This window comes from Zootoca vivipara, chromosome 3 (assembly GCF_963506605.1).
Source record: "Zootoca vivipara chromosome 3, rZooViv1.1, whole genome shotgun sequence".
NCBI lineage: Eukaryota > Metazoa > Chordata > Lepidosauria > Squamata > Lacertidae > Zootoca > Zootoca vivipara.
Window position 1 is genome coordinate 4,263,635 of NC_083278.1, and position 16,586 is coordinate 4,280,220.

Sequence of the window (16,586 nt, forward strand, 5' to 3'; positions counted from 1 at the left end):
AACCATCTCGTCCTCTGTCGTCCCCTTCTCCTTGTGCCCTCCATCTTTCCCAACATCAGGGTCTTTTCCAGGGAGTCTTCTCTTCTCATGAGGTGGCCAAAGTATTGTAGCCTCAGCTTCAGGATCTGTCCTTCCAGTGAGCACTCAGGGCTGATTTCCTTCAGAATGGATAGGTTTGATCGTCTTGCAGTCCATGGGACTCTGGGTAGTACTTAGATTCAATTTCTTACCCTCCCTTCACCGGAAGGTTCCAGGATAGGTTACAGCAATATAAAACGTTAAAATTTGTTGGATGCAGTCCTTCTACCTTTGGGCAGCTGCAGAATTGCACCCTAAATAAAAAAGAAGATATTTGATGGTGTTTCAGGGATTTCTTCCTCTTGGCACTCTCAAGGAATGTGGGCTGAGGCTCAACCTTCAGGCACCTGTCCTCAAACAAGTCCTCTATTCCGGTTCCAGTTAAGCCCCTCGGAAGGCTTTCCAGAAGCCTGATGGTGTCCTGGGAGGGATGTTTGAGGTGTGGGAATCACAGCGCACAGGCAGGGAGCACTGTCCTTCTGCCTGCAGCTGCAGCTCTCAGTATTATTGCTGCTATTTACTTCCGTATTATTACTTATTAGGCTTGTTTGCCCCTGCCGACCGTTCCCCTGCCCAGCACATGAATAATGATACGAATAAATTTTGCATTAAAATTGTTATGTGGCTACATCTTGTAAGTACCAGACCATTAACAGGGCAGTGCTTAGCATGCCTACTCAGAAGTAAGCCTCCACATTCAGTGACGCTTAAACCCATGTAAGTGTGCATAAAAATGCACTGTTGGTGCAGCCAACATCATTTGATCAGTTTTAATCAAACACAAAATCAGAGATGGCCATTTCACATGAAAAACGTCCATCAAATAGGAATAAGGTTTTGGTATTTCCCCATTTTTACAAACAAAATGGTTTCTAGATTTGGAGCATTGTGCCAGGTATGCTTCATTAATATTATTCTACTTCTCAGGTACTAATTTCTATTTGACTGAAATGGACTCAAAACAAAATATCTCATCTGAAGATGGCTCTCCTCCTCCCTATGAGCAACATGAAGACCCCTTTGAATCAAAACTCTCAAAAGAAGCTGACATAGTTGCTGGATTTTATTTATTAATAATTGGTAAGATTCCCAAATTATTCCCGTGAATATACAGTATAGTGCTATCTCTGGATGTCTGCAAAGGAACTACAGTAGTACATCCAAATAACAACCATGAAAATAAACTGTGGGTGAATAATATTAGTTTTGATTTCCATCACACCCTAATCCGATGGGGGAACCCCCCCTTTATTCCCCTGAAGGACCTGAAGGAGCGTCTTGACCCCCATCGTTCTGCCCGGACACTGAGGTCCAGTACCGAGGGCCTTCTGGCGGCTCTCTCATTGCAAGAAGCCAAGTTGCAGGGAACCAGGCAGAGGGCCTTCTCGGTAGTGGCACCCGCCCTGTGGAACGCCCTCCCATCAGATGTCAAAGAGAAAAACAGCTACCAGATTTTTAGAAGACATCTGAAGGCAGCCCTGTTTAGGGAGGCTTTTAATGTTTAATAGATCACTGTGTTTTATTTTTCTGCTGGATGCCGCCCAGAGTGGCTGGGGAAACCTAGCCAGATGGGCGGGGTATAAATAATAATAATAATAATAATAATAATAATAATAATATTTCTCCTCCCCCCTTTGGCAGCTTCATGATAGCCATTTTCCTGTTATTTAAATGGTCATGGTGATTCCAAAATGTATTGCGAATGGAAACTTCATAAGCCATTCATCTGTTAAAATTTGGCCTCAAGGTGGCTCACATTATGTCAAATCAACAACAATAAATATAAACAGAACACATATTGGGGGAAATTACAAATAATCATAACAGGTAGAATCCACCATGGGGGGGGGGGAGGGACCTCTGCTTGTGCAGCAAAGCTTTGCCTACTTTTCCTCTCCCTACAGCCCCCTTTGCACCTCCATAATCTGCCCTAGAGCATCTGCCCAACCCTCTGGAGCAGATTTTGAGCTGCACAGAGGAATGCAGGGGGAAGAAGAGGAAAATGAAACCTTGCCATGGAAGCTAAAGTCTGTGTTCTAGTCCAACCCTTTGCAATGCAATCTTGTGCCCAACGTGGGGCTTGAACCCACAAACCTGAGATGAAGAGTCTCGTGCTCTACCGACAGATGCCAGTGGCCTCAGCCCGGTATTAAGACATGCAAGGATTTCAACCCTTTGCTCCAATGGGAAAGCCCTGACATTATATTGATCCACAAGAGGCACCCATGTAAAGCCCCCCATGAAAACTATGGAAAGGGGCATGTATGGTGGTGGAACAAGTTTATGCTCTTGGCACTCCAAGGCTTGAGGGGCTGCCGTGTCAGAATCATGCAAGTGCCCCTTTATTGGGCTTCCCGATTTCCCGGAACCTTGAGCACAAGAAGTGAAACGAAGAGAAAAGAATCGGGAGAGCCTGGGCGCTAAAAAGAGAGACGGGGCGCTCCAAGACCTGAGCGAGGAGCGCTAAGCTCTCTGAAAAATAAATACAACGGGGCTGGAGAGGCACCAGGCTATATAAAAACTTTAAAACAGAAAGCTGGAACAGGAGAACCCACCATAACTGCATAACTTGCAATATAAAGAACCTTGCAGCAATTTACACTACCAAAAGACTGAAGACATTTCATCAGAATCTAGAGAACGGAGACGGAAACATTCTTTATTACAGCTTACACTGTGCATAATAAAGACAAAGGAAGGGTGACGAGAGGGGGAAGGGAAACCAGATGAACAGCTGCCCTCCGCCATATCAGACTTAAAAGCAGAAAAAACAGAAAATAGCCTTACAAATAAAGCATCGGGAGAAAGAAGCGCGGCGTGGAGGGATGAAGCAGGAAAGCGAGGGGTCGCATGATCGGGATGAAGGGCAGAAGAGATGGTTGAGTGGGGAGTGCAGAGGAGGAGGAAGAGAGCGAAGGGGAAATGGTAGCGAACAATGGCTGGAACAGGGAGAAAGGGAAGAAATATGGTAACGACAAGAAGCTGAGTCCTCCCCTCCTCCTCGCGGCTGGCTGTACAACAAAAAACAAGAAACAGGGAGACACGCGAGAGCTTCTTCTTCAAATCATGGCAAAGACAACACCAGAGTGAATAGAGACAAGCAAGATGGCAAGGACACCTAGTGGCGGGACAAGGCAACTGCACCCCCAAAGATAGAAATTGGTGGGTTTTTTCTACCAATACCACCTGCCTCACAACTGTAGGAGTATCCCATCCATCCCAACAATAGAATCTGCTATTCAATTCCACAAGACTGATCAATTAATCAATTTTATAAGCATTTAGTAACCTGTATGAATTCAAAGAGCCCGCTGATTTATATTGATGCTATTTAATGTAATGTAAAAAGCAATTGATTGCATGGGTCCCTCAAGCTGATATAATTTGATAAACTGATAAATTTGATACCTTGGTATTACACAATTTAACAGATATAAAGGTGCACAAATAGAATTACAGAAACAAATTAATCCCTTTTTAAAAAATTGGGGTGTGATATACAGTATTGCTCCTCGAGTTATCATTGTTAAAGGAAGGATTTGGGATTTAAGATCAAGTAACCCCAAATGGGTGATAGTTAACTGACCAGTACCACCCAGTTCTCTCTAAAATAAGGAAATACAGATACTGAGGCTCATTTTTTAATTTTAATTCTATATATTTTCTTACAGTAATCTTTTTTATTTCATTTCATTACATTTGTTGGAAAACTGTAAATAACAAGCAAAAGGAGTCATCATCATCATCATCATCATCACGTTTAATTTGTATACCGCCTTTCTATCATACAATACTCAAAGCGGTTTACAAGCTGAAGAAACAGAATCTAATGAAATACAAAACAACCTTATAACAATCTAATGCAATACAAAAATATGATAATAAAACATAGCTTTAAAATAAGCAATCAATGTAACGTTCAACAATCATTACAATAGTATAGAATAATATCAGCATATAAAAATTAAACAGAAACCCACTCTTAACATTTACAATAAATAATTTCAAAACAATAATCCATAAAACAACAGCAAGCCACAGTGCATAGGAGTCAACTAAGACTGGGACAAAGTTTATACTCGTGTGAACATAGACAGTCATAATGACAGATAAGAAAAATCAAACCACACAAATGACCTCCACAGGAGCCTGAAGGCGTCAATCAGCTGAACTAGACACCAATGTAGACCTGAGAGCACTCATCATAGGAATGAATAAATCAATAAATGACAAACTTGATAATATGGGCAGCAAAATAGAACAGAATTCCAAATAAATAATGGATCTATCTGGACAGCTAAAAGATTTGGCTATCAAGGACATGGAAATAGAGAAAACCGTACAAGATCTAAAATCCAGAACAAATAAGCATGAGGAACTCATGAAAGAAATAACTTAGAAGATCCATAACGAGAATAAAGACCTGAAGCGGGCCCAGGATACAATCATGGAGGAAATGACGGAATTAAAGAGAGTGCAGGAGGAAATGTTAGACCAGATTGCAATTCTTCAGATGCATCAAAGAGAACTCATTCTGCGCTTTAGAGCTGCCCCCGAAACTCAAGATGAAGATATAGAAGCTAAACTGTCAAAAGAGCTCGCCAGTTGGCTAGGAGTACAAGAAGATGAATTGCTACTAGATATAGATAAAATATTCAGAATAATATCGGGGGGGGGGACAAGTCAACCAAAGGACCAGGAGATTGCCTGGTCTTTTTGAATTCAAGACTGCTGAAAGATAAAATTCTGCAGAAAAGGAAACTGGTGATTGATGGAAGAAATATAATAATACTAGTTGACCCTCCCACACGTTGCTGTGGGTTATCCCTGTGGCTGCCCCCACCCTGTGACAATCCATAACGCGTTGCTGTGCCTGACTCAGGGTCATAGCTGTCAAGTTCTCCCTTTTAAAAAAAGGGAAATTCCCTTATGCTGAATAGGCTACCTCGCAAGAAAAGGGAAAACTTGACAGCTATGCTCAGGGTCAATGTTTCCCAGGAAAGGGGGAGGATGTGTCCATTTTCCCCTGGACTATGTGGTTTTTCCTCCCCCCCCCCGGTTGTGTCTCATCCCTGTGTTTGCTCCCATCCTGTAGCGACCCGTGAGGTATCCCGTCCCTCCCCCCCACCCTGTGGCTCCCCTCACCTTATGTCAGCCCATGACATATTTGGGCCCCTCCCCCTCACTCCCCCCCCAGGGCTCCATTCGGGATATTATTTAAAGGGCTGTAGAGCTGAGGCCTAGTCTGTAAAGTGGAGCCGAGGCCTAGTCTTTAGGCTGTGAAGTAGAGTCGAGGCCTAGTCTGTGAAGTAGAGTCGAGGCCTAGTCTGTAGGCTGTAAATTAGAGCTGAGGCCTAGTCTGTAGGCTGTAAATTAGAGCTGAGGCCTAGTCTGTAGGCTGTAAATTAGAGCTGAGGCCTAGTCTGTGGGCTGTAAAGTAGAGCAGAGCCCTAGTTTGTAGGCTTTAAAGTAGAGGCGAGGCCTAGTCTGTCGGTCTTGGCTTGGGCTAGTATTTAAATGTGAGCCGAGGCCTCCGCCCTGTATCTCCATTCCTTGGCCCCGGCCTGATTCTGTGGGTTGTCTGGTAATGGCTGCCTTGGTGGTTTCAGTTGCTCAGTTGATGACATCATTATTTGGCGGCGCCCTTCAGAGCTTTTGCTGGTGACAGTGCGCAATCTGCCTTTCTATTGGATGCTGCTGGAGTCTTCAGAGCTTCTGCTGGTGATGTATAATTTGCGCGCCACTTTTTTGTGTTTAATCATTATTCTAGGTATGAAAGGTGTGCTTTTTTGGGGGGGAAATGTCAGATCCCTCCCTGATGGGCAAGGTATGCTTTGCCCTAATTTGATGCAATTCGGTTCAGCAGTTATGGTGAAAGACTGTTTTATCCGCGCACGCAGTGGGAACATTTATATATATACACATACAAAAAAATACCAAAAAGACTTCTTAAAAAGAGACTGAATTACAGGACAATAACAGAGGCCTTAAAGAGCAATCATATAAGGTACAAATGGGAATTCCCTGAGGGGAGTTCCTTTACGTTTAAAGACAGGAGTAAGACCTTCAGAGCTGTTGAAGAAGTTTCAAAATTCTGGAGAAGATATAAGAGAGAACTGGGTGGAGAGGCATCACAGGAAAGCAAAGAGACCTGGAGGCCACGAGAGGAGAGTGATAGCAACAAACAGCCCAAATCTGTATATTTCTATTACACGTCTTTTAAACTCTGAGTTTGAATATTGAAACTAATAAAAATTGATGAATTTAAATATTATCTCATGGAATAATATAACAAAAAGAAATAAAACTGAGCATTAAAGAAGAAAAAGTGGGATGTCATCTGCCTACAAGAGACTCACATTGCCAAAAAACACAAAAGAGTCCTAATTAATAAAAGATTAGGAACTGAAATCATAGCTTCAGACTCACATAAAAAGAGAGGAATAGTTATATATAAGATTTACTGCCTGCTATTCAATAAAAGAGAACATCATGAAGATGTTCTATAGAACATGACACCATTGAAGATTGCCAAAATCTATAAGACCAAATCCAACCTATAAGACCAAATTCAACCTATGGTGGGAATTGCATCCATGAAGAATTAAAAAAGATGCTCAGAATATCTATAGAAAAAAACCCCAGACTCATTCTTATTGAGCATAGTTGGAAACGAGGCACCACAAGATAGGAGAAAGTTATTCTTACATGCAATTGTAGCAGCCAGAATACTTGCAAAGAACTGGAAAGGAAATTTCATACCTACAAAAGAGGATGGTTAATCAAATTAACAGAATTTATAGAATTGGCAAAATTAACTGTGGTAATAAGATACCAAATACATCAGAAATTAAAGGAACAATGGTTATGCTTCAAAGAACATATGAGTAAACACTGCTCTAAAGATAACATGCTACTATGTTTAGACTAAGCTTGTAAGGATATTCTGTTAATATAATATAATATAATGGTATCATAAAAGAAGTAATTACAGTAATAAATGACCTGCAATGTAAATAATGAACTTAAATGAATCAATGATGACAAGCGCTGGTGGAGGGAAGCACTGGTGGTGGAACGGGGGGGGCAGGGGAGTGCATTGCCCCCAGCACCATTGGGGAGGGTGTACCATCACAGACGCCTCCCGCACACCCGCTACCGTGCCAAGCACCAGGCCCCTTGAACAGCCCCCCCCCCCAACCAGGATGCATGCCATGCCCCTGCCTGCTCTCCACCCCCACTGCTCTCCCACTGGAGGGAAGTCACATGGGTATGTTATTTTATTTTATTTTATCTTTTTCTTTTCCTTATTTTCCCCTCTTTATTTATTTATTTTTCTTGCTGCTAAGTGTATGTACCTTTTTGTCTTGTCTGTAAGTCAGCCTAAATAAATAAAAAATTTATCAGCGACGTCTTTGCCGACACAGCAGGATGGTGCTTGTTTGAAAAGGGGGCTTTGGTTCTCACAGCATTGGTTTGCTCCATGCACCCAATATTCATCTGGTCAAGTGGACATGTAATCCTGGGATAGCATAACAACATCCAACTGAAGGAGGTATTGCACATAAGCGATATACATCAACTGATATTTTCCACAGGGAACAGCTCTCAAAATTGTCAAGGCTTTGGGCTGTTTGACATCTATGATTCTATGATTCTATGACATCTGGCACACACAGTACTGGACAGAATAGCAGATTATTGGACTGAAATAACTGCAATCTGCTACAAACCCCATCCTGCTCTCTTGCCATGCTCTCACTTTCCAGGGATGGGAGATCAAGGACCCAAATCTTACAGGTGGTGTTTCAAGCCAGGCCTGCTGGCAGATGCTTGTGGCTCAGGCCACCACCAAACAGACCTTGATGCCCCTCCCAGGATGCATCTCCAGAGCCTGTGTGGCAGAATGAAGGCCCTGGTCAGAGACTGCTGCTTAAGCAACAAAGCCACCTTCACAAGACTCCAGGGGCAAGACTGAGACATTATTGAGGGATGAGGAGGAACAGAAATGCTTGATTCTGTGGATGAATTTTTAACACAATGAAAATACAAAACAAAAATGGGTGCTTTTCATTTAAGCAGCCTTTCCATTAGTGTGAATCTATTTTCTTCTGTGAACACTTTACCTTTCGCAATGTATAAAAATGAATCCATTGTAGGGTCCAAAAGCTTTATGTCTCATGATTTTATTAATAGTGTTATGAATTGCGGGGAGGAGGTTAGGCTCTATGCCTGAGCCCCCTTTCTAATTCCTCGATCCAGCATGGATTCAGTTGCTGGAATAGCCCAGCCAGCCTGGCAATTTCTTGCTAAGTACGGGTTGGTAAGGAAAGAAAGGAAATGACTCTGTGCCAGAGGGCAAATGGGTGCCCCCCCCTCTGTCTGTTAGGAAGACAAAAGTGGAGTGAGATGAGCTAGAAGCTGGAGGCAAAAGCAGCAGCCTGGGAAGCCAGAGAGAGAGCAGGCCTGGATTCTGCTGGGACCCAAGGCTGTGGCTCTGGGAGAAGCAGGACCTTCTTGGGGTGTTAACACTGGGAACCCCTCCATCGTAGGCTCAGGTTGTATTTACAGGTGACCCCCCTCCTTACGTGTGATTGTATAGCACGCAACCATGTATATTCGCTAAATAAATAGAGTCAAACCCGGAAATGGCGGGAGAGAGCTGGAGAGTCCTTGTGGCTGGAACCTGATGAAGACGTCCGTGAGGGCAGAGGAAGCCCCAGAGAGAGCAGAGGCGCAGCAAGACTTTGTTTCGGCTGCTCAGCCTCCCTGCCTAACAGCGCATCCTCCAGCCTCCAGATGCCCCCAGAGCTTCAACTCCAGATATTTTGGTCTGGATTGGGGAGAGAAAGCTGGGAAGCAGAACAAAAAGGGGCATTTAGAGGCTCCTCACATGATTTTTGCTTAGGTACTCGGGGGCCCAGCACGTAACCCATGTGCAAGTGGGGAAACACCAGTATTTGTAAATAAACCATATCATACGGACACCACTGTCTCTGCTGTGTCTCATTGTCCCAAAGGAAACATGGACCCTGAGGGAACGCTTGGAACCAGTGGCGGAGCTTCATGCTCTGGCACCGGGGGGGGGCAGGGAGCATGGAGAGGTGGGGCTGGCGCATGTCCTGGGGGATGCGCATCCTGGGGGCAGGGCACGCCGCCTGCAGGGGCATGGCGCCCCACGTGGGCGGGGGGCATCCGCGATGGCACCCTGCCAGGATTGCACTGCCGGGGGGCTGTGTGCTCCCCCCGCACTCCTCTTCTTCCACCAGTGCGAATACACATATACAGTGGTACCTCGGTTTAAGTACACAATTGGTTCCGGAAGTCTGTACTTAACCTGAAGCGTACTTAACCTGAAGTGAGCTTTCCCATTGAAAGTAATGGAAAGTGGATTAATCCGTTCCAGACGGGTCTGCGGAGTACTTAAACTGAAAATACTCAAACCGAGGCGTACTTAAACCGAGGTATGACTGTACTGTTTTCTCACCATGGTTACATTCAAGATCTGAGCCAGTTACAGCTTTTAAGAACATAACTACATCATAGATAAAATGGTTTGATAATAGCTCTCTTTACCCAGAGAACTTAGGAAAGTATTGTTCCTAGGCTCTTTCTCTTTCAGAAATCTATGATTTTCACACAGGTCTGTGGTGTAACTTCTTCTGGAACAGGCATAGGCAACCTTGGCTCTCCAGATGTTTTGGAACTACAACTCCCATGATCCCTAACTAACAGGGCCAGTGGTCAGGGATCATGGGAGTTGTAGTTCCAAAACATCTGGGGAGCCAAGGTTGCCTATGCCTGCTCTGGAATGAAGTGGGCTCCTCCTTCCTCAGGGGACTTGAAATTAGTAACACATCAAAGATGAGATTTCCTCTTTGTCCACACTTGATACAATGCTAATTGTGTGGATGCAATTTGCCTGCCCTGTTTTTCCAGTGCAAAGAGCTGACCTGGAGAGGGTGTGAGAGGCACAGTCAGGACCGCAGTGGATGGGGCAAAAGGGTTAGTATTTAACTCACATCCTGCTATTCCAATGAAAATTACTGCCCCCCCCCCAGCCCAAGGTACCCCAAGGGGACTTCCTTTTTGGCGTTCACCCCCCTCCTCTCCAACTGCACAACAGCATTTGCATTTTTAGACATGCCCAGATTGATGTCCCATCTGATGTGGCCTCTGGAGCCCATATTGTGATGATGGTGAAAAAGCTTCATTTTGTTGCGCCACGGGTGAATCTTGTGGCAAAAGAATGTCAAAGGAACGACAATGGCTGAGCAATTGTGGGCAGCCGCTTCAGTTTTCTCATCATCCAGCTCTTTTAATCCTAGTCTTGTTCATTTCAAGAATCTCATAGTTTGTTTTCATTGCTGTGCTTCAGTGTATGCAATTGGAGCAGAAATTATTTCAGTTCTGGGGAAAATATTTTAAAGTTTCTTCTGAGTACACTGACACCATTTTTGTTTGATTTTTCATTACAGGGATTATGTCCACTTTAGGCAATGGCTATGTCCTTTATATGTCTATACAACGGAAAAAGAAGCTGAGGCCTGCTGAAATAATGACTGTCAATCTAGCAGTGTGTGACCTGGGTATTTCAGGTAATTTAACTTGAGCTGAGGTGAGAATGAAAATATTACTGTAGTTCCTGTTCCTATGGACAGGCATGGACTCTACATGGTTTTCACATTCAGATTTCGGTTGGCAGCATTTCTGCCTTGAGTAATGATTATAGAAAATCATTAGCGACATTCAAAGCCCCAAACATTTAGCACTTCCACAGGTTACATGGTCTATCATATAAGTGATCAACATTGTTTAATTGATTGCTTAAACATGACAGCTTTGTTTTCTTTTTAGCTTTATATTTAATCAATTATTTTAAGAAATATTGAAAATTGTGTGTGTGTGTGTGTGTGTGTGTGTGTGTGAGAGAGAGAGAGAGAGAGAGAGAGAGAGAGAAATTCACAAACAGCAGAAATGAGGAATCCTGCAAATTTAGACGTTCTTACCCAAATCTGCTGTGCTTTCTTGAACCCACTGTACATATTCACTCTGACAGCTGCAGTGTGTGTTCTTATAACATCATTCTGCAACCTTTTTTAATTTTAAAAAAATTCCAGTTCTGAAGAAATGTAGCCTTTTATTTAACAAGAAGAATGAAATAATTTCTATCACTTAAGTTACATTAATATTCAGGTGACTTATTGAAATCACATAATGCGCACTTACAAAACAAAAAGAGCAGCTAGAACTGCTGTGGTTCATATTTGAAGGAAATTTGTTCAGGCAAAGCAGTAGTAGGAATATCATCGGAAGATAAAATTCTCTTAAAATAAAATAAGTAACTTTCCCACCCCCAGCTCCACCCTGCATCACAGTTCTTTCACGACGACTTCTCTCCGTCTCCATGACCTTGCCTTGGCTGTCTTCCATTGCCTGTGTTCCCTCGTGAATTCTCCATTGTCCATATGCTATACAGCACCTTGCAACCTGTTAGGGGTAAATAAATATTTATTGGTACTGATATGAGATACCACCTTGCACCTGGACTGAAACCCCATCTTGGTCAAATGTGTTTTGGAAATTAGAATGTTTAGAATTCAAGCGTCAGAGTTCTGAAATTAATGGCTGAATGTCAGCAAAACATTCTGGCTTACTAATCTCGACCTGAGAATGAATATTTATCCATGAAGTGTTGTTGGTTTTGGTTGTTGTTCTTCTCAGTAATTTATTTGCATAAAAAGGCAGATCCCGCCATATCATTCTGTTTTCGAATATGCTGCTTTTGCGTTCGCCTTCACGCATCTCTTTCTTTGAAGGTGGCAGTGCAGAGCATTTAACTCTTTGCTTCCCTTTCCAGTGCTGGGAAAGCCTTTCAGCATCATTGCCTTTTTCTCCCATCGATGGATTTTTGGCTGGAGTGCCTGCCGTTGGTATGGCTGGGCAGGTTTCTTTTTTGGCATCGGAAGTCTGATTACCATGACAGCAGTCAGCCTGGACAGATATTTCAAAATCTGCTACTTATCGTACGGTAAGTGAGCGCGTGCGCGGGAGGGGGTGGGGATTAATGTTCCTCCTTTACTGTATTTCAGAAACTAGAGAGTAAATTTCTCTTTCCATCAATTTAAGCGGCAAATTTTCGTTCAGGGGAATGTCATCCAAGAATTGTGTTGTGTCCTTGTAAATGGGCAAGAATTAATAAAAATCCCTTTGTGCTCACAAAACTGATGTAGAAAACATCAGGAAGTCTAAAGCCATTTGAATGGTGTTTCCTGCTTGGCAGGGGGTTGGACTGGATGGCCCTTGTGGTCTCTTCCAACTCTATGATTCTATGATTCTATGAATAGTCAGGTGGTTAGTTAAACATAACTGCAGTGTTATAATTACTTTAGAATTAGAATTTTGAGTGACTGCTATGAGTTGGATAAGATAGGGAGAAATTAAAAAGCAGACGAGAAATCCAAAAATATTCAGTTAGGCATAATAAACTAGAAAACATTTCTTAAATCTTAGATTTAAAAAGTTTTAAGAAAATAAATGCAGCCGTTCATGAGCTGTTCCACTTAGAGCATTCGCTTTTTCTCCAGCCTGACTGTGTATGTATTTGTTCAAGCGTGAGTGCATGCGTGCACGCGAGAGAGATTTTTTGCCAGGATCCTGGCATTAGGGAAAGGGCTAAACATTGCTACTCATCTCACTGCTGGTCCAGATCCTGATTTGGATGCAATGCAATTGATTGGCTGTGCAATATTTAAAATAATAGTTAAAAGGGTGTGAAGGCGACAGAGTTGATTACCGAGTGCTCAGTAGGAGGACAGATCATAGAGATCGGAAATCTATAGAACCCACATCTGAGCTCCTCTCTAGCTGAAAAGCAATGGGATCGCTGTGCCCTGACTCACCTTAACCCTCCGGTTTAAGAAGGCACATTACCTAAGCTCTGAAAAGAAGAGGAAGCAAAAGGGGCAAAACCTGAGAGGCCACATTTAGCTTACAGTATAATGTCATGCAGATTCCCTGTAAAGTGCAAGTGTGCAAAGAGCAGTAATTCCACAATAGATGCGGAAGGAGCCTAATGTGGGGGGGTTGTTTTCACAGAGCCCTAGCTAGGTGATCTTGCACCCTGGCAGAAGCCTCCAGATTGTGCCCCCCAGCCACAGACAAATTAGCTCTTCTTTCCGCCTCTCCTCCACCCATTCAATCCTCACGCACTTCAATTCCTCACACACTAATAAATATTTTTATTTATAGACATATTTATGGGCATATTTTAGCCGATTTTGCACCCCCCTCACCTGCGCCCCTGGCAGGGGCCTTTCTCACCGCCCCTTAGCTACAGCCCTGTGTTTTCATGGGGTCACTGCCATATTAGGAGGGCATTGAGATCAATGGGAAGGGCCCATACAATTATGCCAAACCACCATGGTTGGTCATTTAAACATTCTCCCAGTGACTTTTAAAAGGATTTGATAAATTGGATTACTCATGTGTGTACATGTATGTTTATTGCATAGGCATGTTTTTAGCATTTACTTAGCAATAATACATTTATTCTTTTCTAGGTACTTGGCTAAAGAGATGCCACGCCTTTATCTGCTTGGGAATAATCTGGTCCTATGCTACGTTTTGGGCAACAATACCATTTGCTGGCTTGGGAAATTATGCTCCAGAACCGTTTGGGACCTCGTGCACCCTGGACTGGTGGCTAGCTCAAGGTTCTGTGGCTGGACAGGCTTTTATTCTGAATATCCTTTTCTTCTGTCTCTTATTCCCAACTGCAGTGATCATGTTTTGCTATATTAAAATAATAGCAAAGGTCAAGTCATCCAGCAAAGAAGTAGCTCATTATGACACCAGGATTCAAAAAACCCATGTGCTGGAAATGAAGTTAACTAAGGTGGGTAAAGGACTCCCAGTGGTTTTTGGAAGTCATCTGCTTGGACTGAAGGATAGGATTCCTTTCCATCAAACTTTTGCCTCTTCTCCCTGTTATGCCCAGTTTTGTATCCATCTAAATCACACACAGAATGGAAGTCACTCGACTTGGGCTAGCCTTGTCCAGGGATTCCAGAGGCCCTTCTCCAAGCATGACTGGTGGATTCACTATTCATGGGGTGAATGGTATGTCTCCCTCCCATCTGTACCCCATAGAGGGTGATGGGTGGATGGGAAAATATCATACAATCTGCCACATCCATGTGATTCGCCTGCCTATTATTGGAGCATCATGGAAGAAGACAGAGGCTGCTGCAGTATTGTATGAATTAGCCCTAACTTTCAGTGGAGTCCTTCCATTCTAATTTTTGCCTCTGTTATAATTTTTTTAAAAAATCTTATTCTTAACCTTAAGCATACATGCCTGCTAAAAGAATGTCTGTTTTATACCAAGTGGAAATAGATCTGAATATAAATGTCAAAACTTAAATGTGTGCTGGTTTTCTCAATGTGAAAAAAACCAAAATCTGCTTGCTTCACAGTAACTGCCTTTTGTTATACAGCTCACAATATAAAGTATATTCATATGCCTATTATACTAAGTGGGGTTTTATCCTCATCATTTCATGAAATGAATCTTTTCACCAGGTGGCGATGTTGATCTGTGCAGGATTCCTAATTGCTTGGATACCCTATGCTGTCGTCTCAGTATGGTCGGCGTTTGGACGGCCAGATTCAGTTCCCATCAAAGTTTCTGTGATCCCAACCTTACTTGCAAAGTCTGCCGCTATGTACAACCCTGTCATTTACCAAGTCATTGACTGCAGATCTGCCTGTTGCCGGCCCTGTTCTCTCAAGCCACTGCAGAAGAAAACCTCCTTAAAGAGATCCCAGTATGTTTTTCAGAAGTGGCCAATTTCTGCATGCTGTTGTCAGAGTACTGGTGTGAGTTGGGGGGGGGGGTCAGTCTGTTGGACACCTGAGACCCTTCTAGATTATGGGGTTCTGGATCCAGTAAGGGTTGTATATATGTGGGAATAACCCAAATGGCATAAAGATGCTACAGTCTTCACCGCTCCTCCTTCCAAGGAAGCCAATTCCTGGGCAAAGGCCTAGGACCCCTGGAATCTCTCACCGCTCAGAGACTGGGGTGGCATGAAACAGGACTTTTCCAAAGACATGTAGGACTTGTGGTATTAAAATCCATTTCTGAAAATACATGGGGATGTAACATGACAACAATATGAGCCAGGGGACCAAACCTGAAGTGTTGGAAGGCCCAATAATTCATATATTGAGGGTGAGGATTAGCATTTGAGGAATGCAGATATATACACACACCCCAACACATCCCTTCCTCCACCCCAAACACTATTCATCCAGCTGAAAATACTTCTGGTATCAGGATCAGTGGAGGAGGAAAAGTGCTTAACAACAACAGCAAAAGCTGTAGAAAGTAAGTTAATCTTATGGGCAGGAGGGTTTTGTATTCTGCATTAATTTCTTACCCAATTCTGTTTGATTTCTGTGTTTTAACATATGGAAATGCTGCTATTCAGCTAAAAGGAAAGATATTTACTAGGAAGGAAAGTGTCTTTACCTGAGATACTCCTGTATTTTAGTTGTTTTAACATTTATTCAGATTTTAGGTGTCTCAAGATAGCAGTTTTGTGGGCCATTTGATAAATACACACGCATTTTCCTTGGTTGTACTCAGATATTACTTGGGATTCAGTTGTGCAATCTAAAGGGGGAGGAAATGTCTGGGTGAACACCTTATTTATTATTTAATATAAATCAAGATTAATATGACATCAATGTAATACAGCATTATTTTATTTCTTCCCATAGGCCATATACAATATCTGCAGATAACAATTCTGAAGTAATTAATGAAACTCAACTGGGCAGCGAAGAAACCCTATAAACAGTAATTTTAACCTACCAAGCACTCTTTTCTTAATTGCTTCCTTTACAATGTTTAACATTAATTTAGCTCTATCTTGCTGTGTTTTTGTTTGCATGCATTTTTCCATGCCAGTGAAAGATCCCCCCCCCAAGAAAAACATAATTGTTTTGTTTGTGTATGTTATAAGAATTTAAACACAAGCTTCATTCTTGCAATGTGCTTGCCATTGACAAGGTTGGCATCTGTTCTGCTCTGCTTTCATTCATTAAAATATATTCAGTCTGGTCAGCTGCAGACTTCATTGGGCCAATGACTGAAGGTCAACCCCAGCAGAAAGATTGTTTACGATGTGTGTTTCTTATTGAGTTGAAAATTGTTAAACAGAATTGCAAGAGTAATGGGTCTCTCTCCATGTGGGCTGTTTGCTCACTCCCACTTACTGGGCATCCAGTTGCTCCCACCAGTAATTTGTATTGCTGTGCTCAATCTAACTGGTCCACTTCTAACTGGTAGTTCCTTGAGAAATACTGTGTTTTTATGTGTCCTACCACCTTTGATCCAATTTGAAAAGGACACCTATGTTCCCTCTGACGTGAACAGACAGTGGGCAGCTTGGGAGTGCTGCACTCCACCTTATTGATGTGTAAAATGACATGCACATGAG

General features: G+C 42.8%; 1 protein-coding gene across 1 annotated transcript; it reads left to right on the plus strand.

Moving 5' to 3' along the window:
- The first annotated feature begins 1,028 nt into the window (after positions 1-1,028).
- OPN5 (opsin 5) lies at positions 1,029-15,940 on the plus strand. The gene is made up of 6 exons (XM_035110630.2): positions 1,029-1,158; positions 10,557-10,676; positions 11,939-12,109; positions 13,641-13,975; positions 14,662-14,906; positions 15,865-15,940. Exons 1-6 carry the CDS (start codon positions 1,029-1,031, stop codon positions 15,938-15,940), a joined length of 1,077 nt encoding a protein of 358 aa, XP_034966521.1.
- Positions 15,941-16,586: the final 646 nt, after the last annotated feature.

Bases quoted from the DNA above. Each gene is read 5' to 3' on its own strand.
- OPN5 (XM_035110630.2), top strand. From the start codon at position 1,029: ATGGACTCAAAACAAAATATCTCATCTGAAGATGGCTCTCCTCCTCCC. The intron at 10,677-11,938 runs GTAATTTAACTT...TTCCCTTTCCAG, and splicing joins GTGTGACCTGGGTATTTCAG to TGCTGGGAAAGCCTTTCAGC. The intron at 14,907-15,864 runs GTATGTTTTTCA...TTCTTCCCATAG, and splicing joins ACCTCCTTAAAGAGATCCCA to GCCATATACAATATCTGCAG.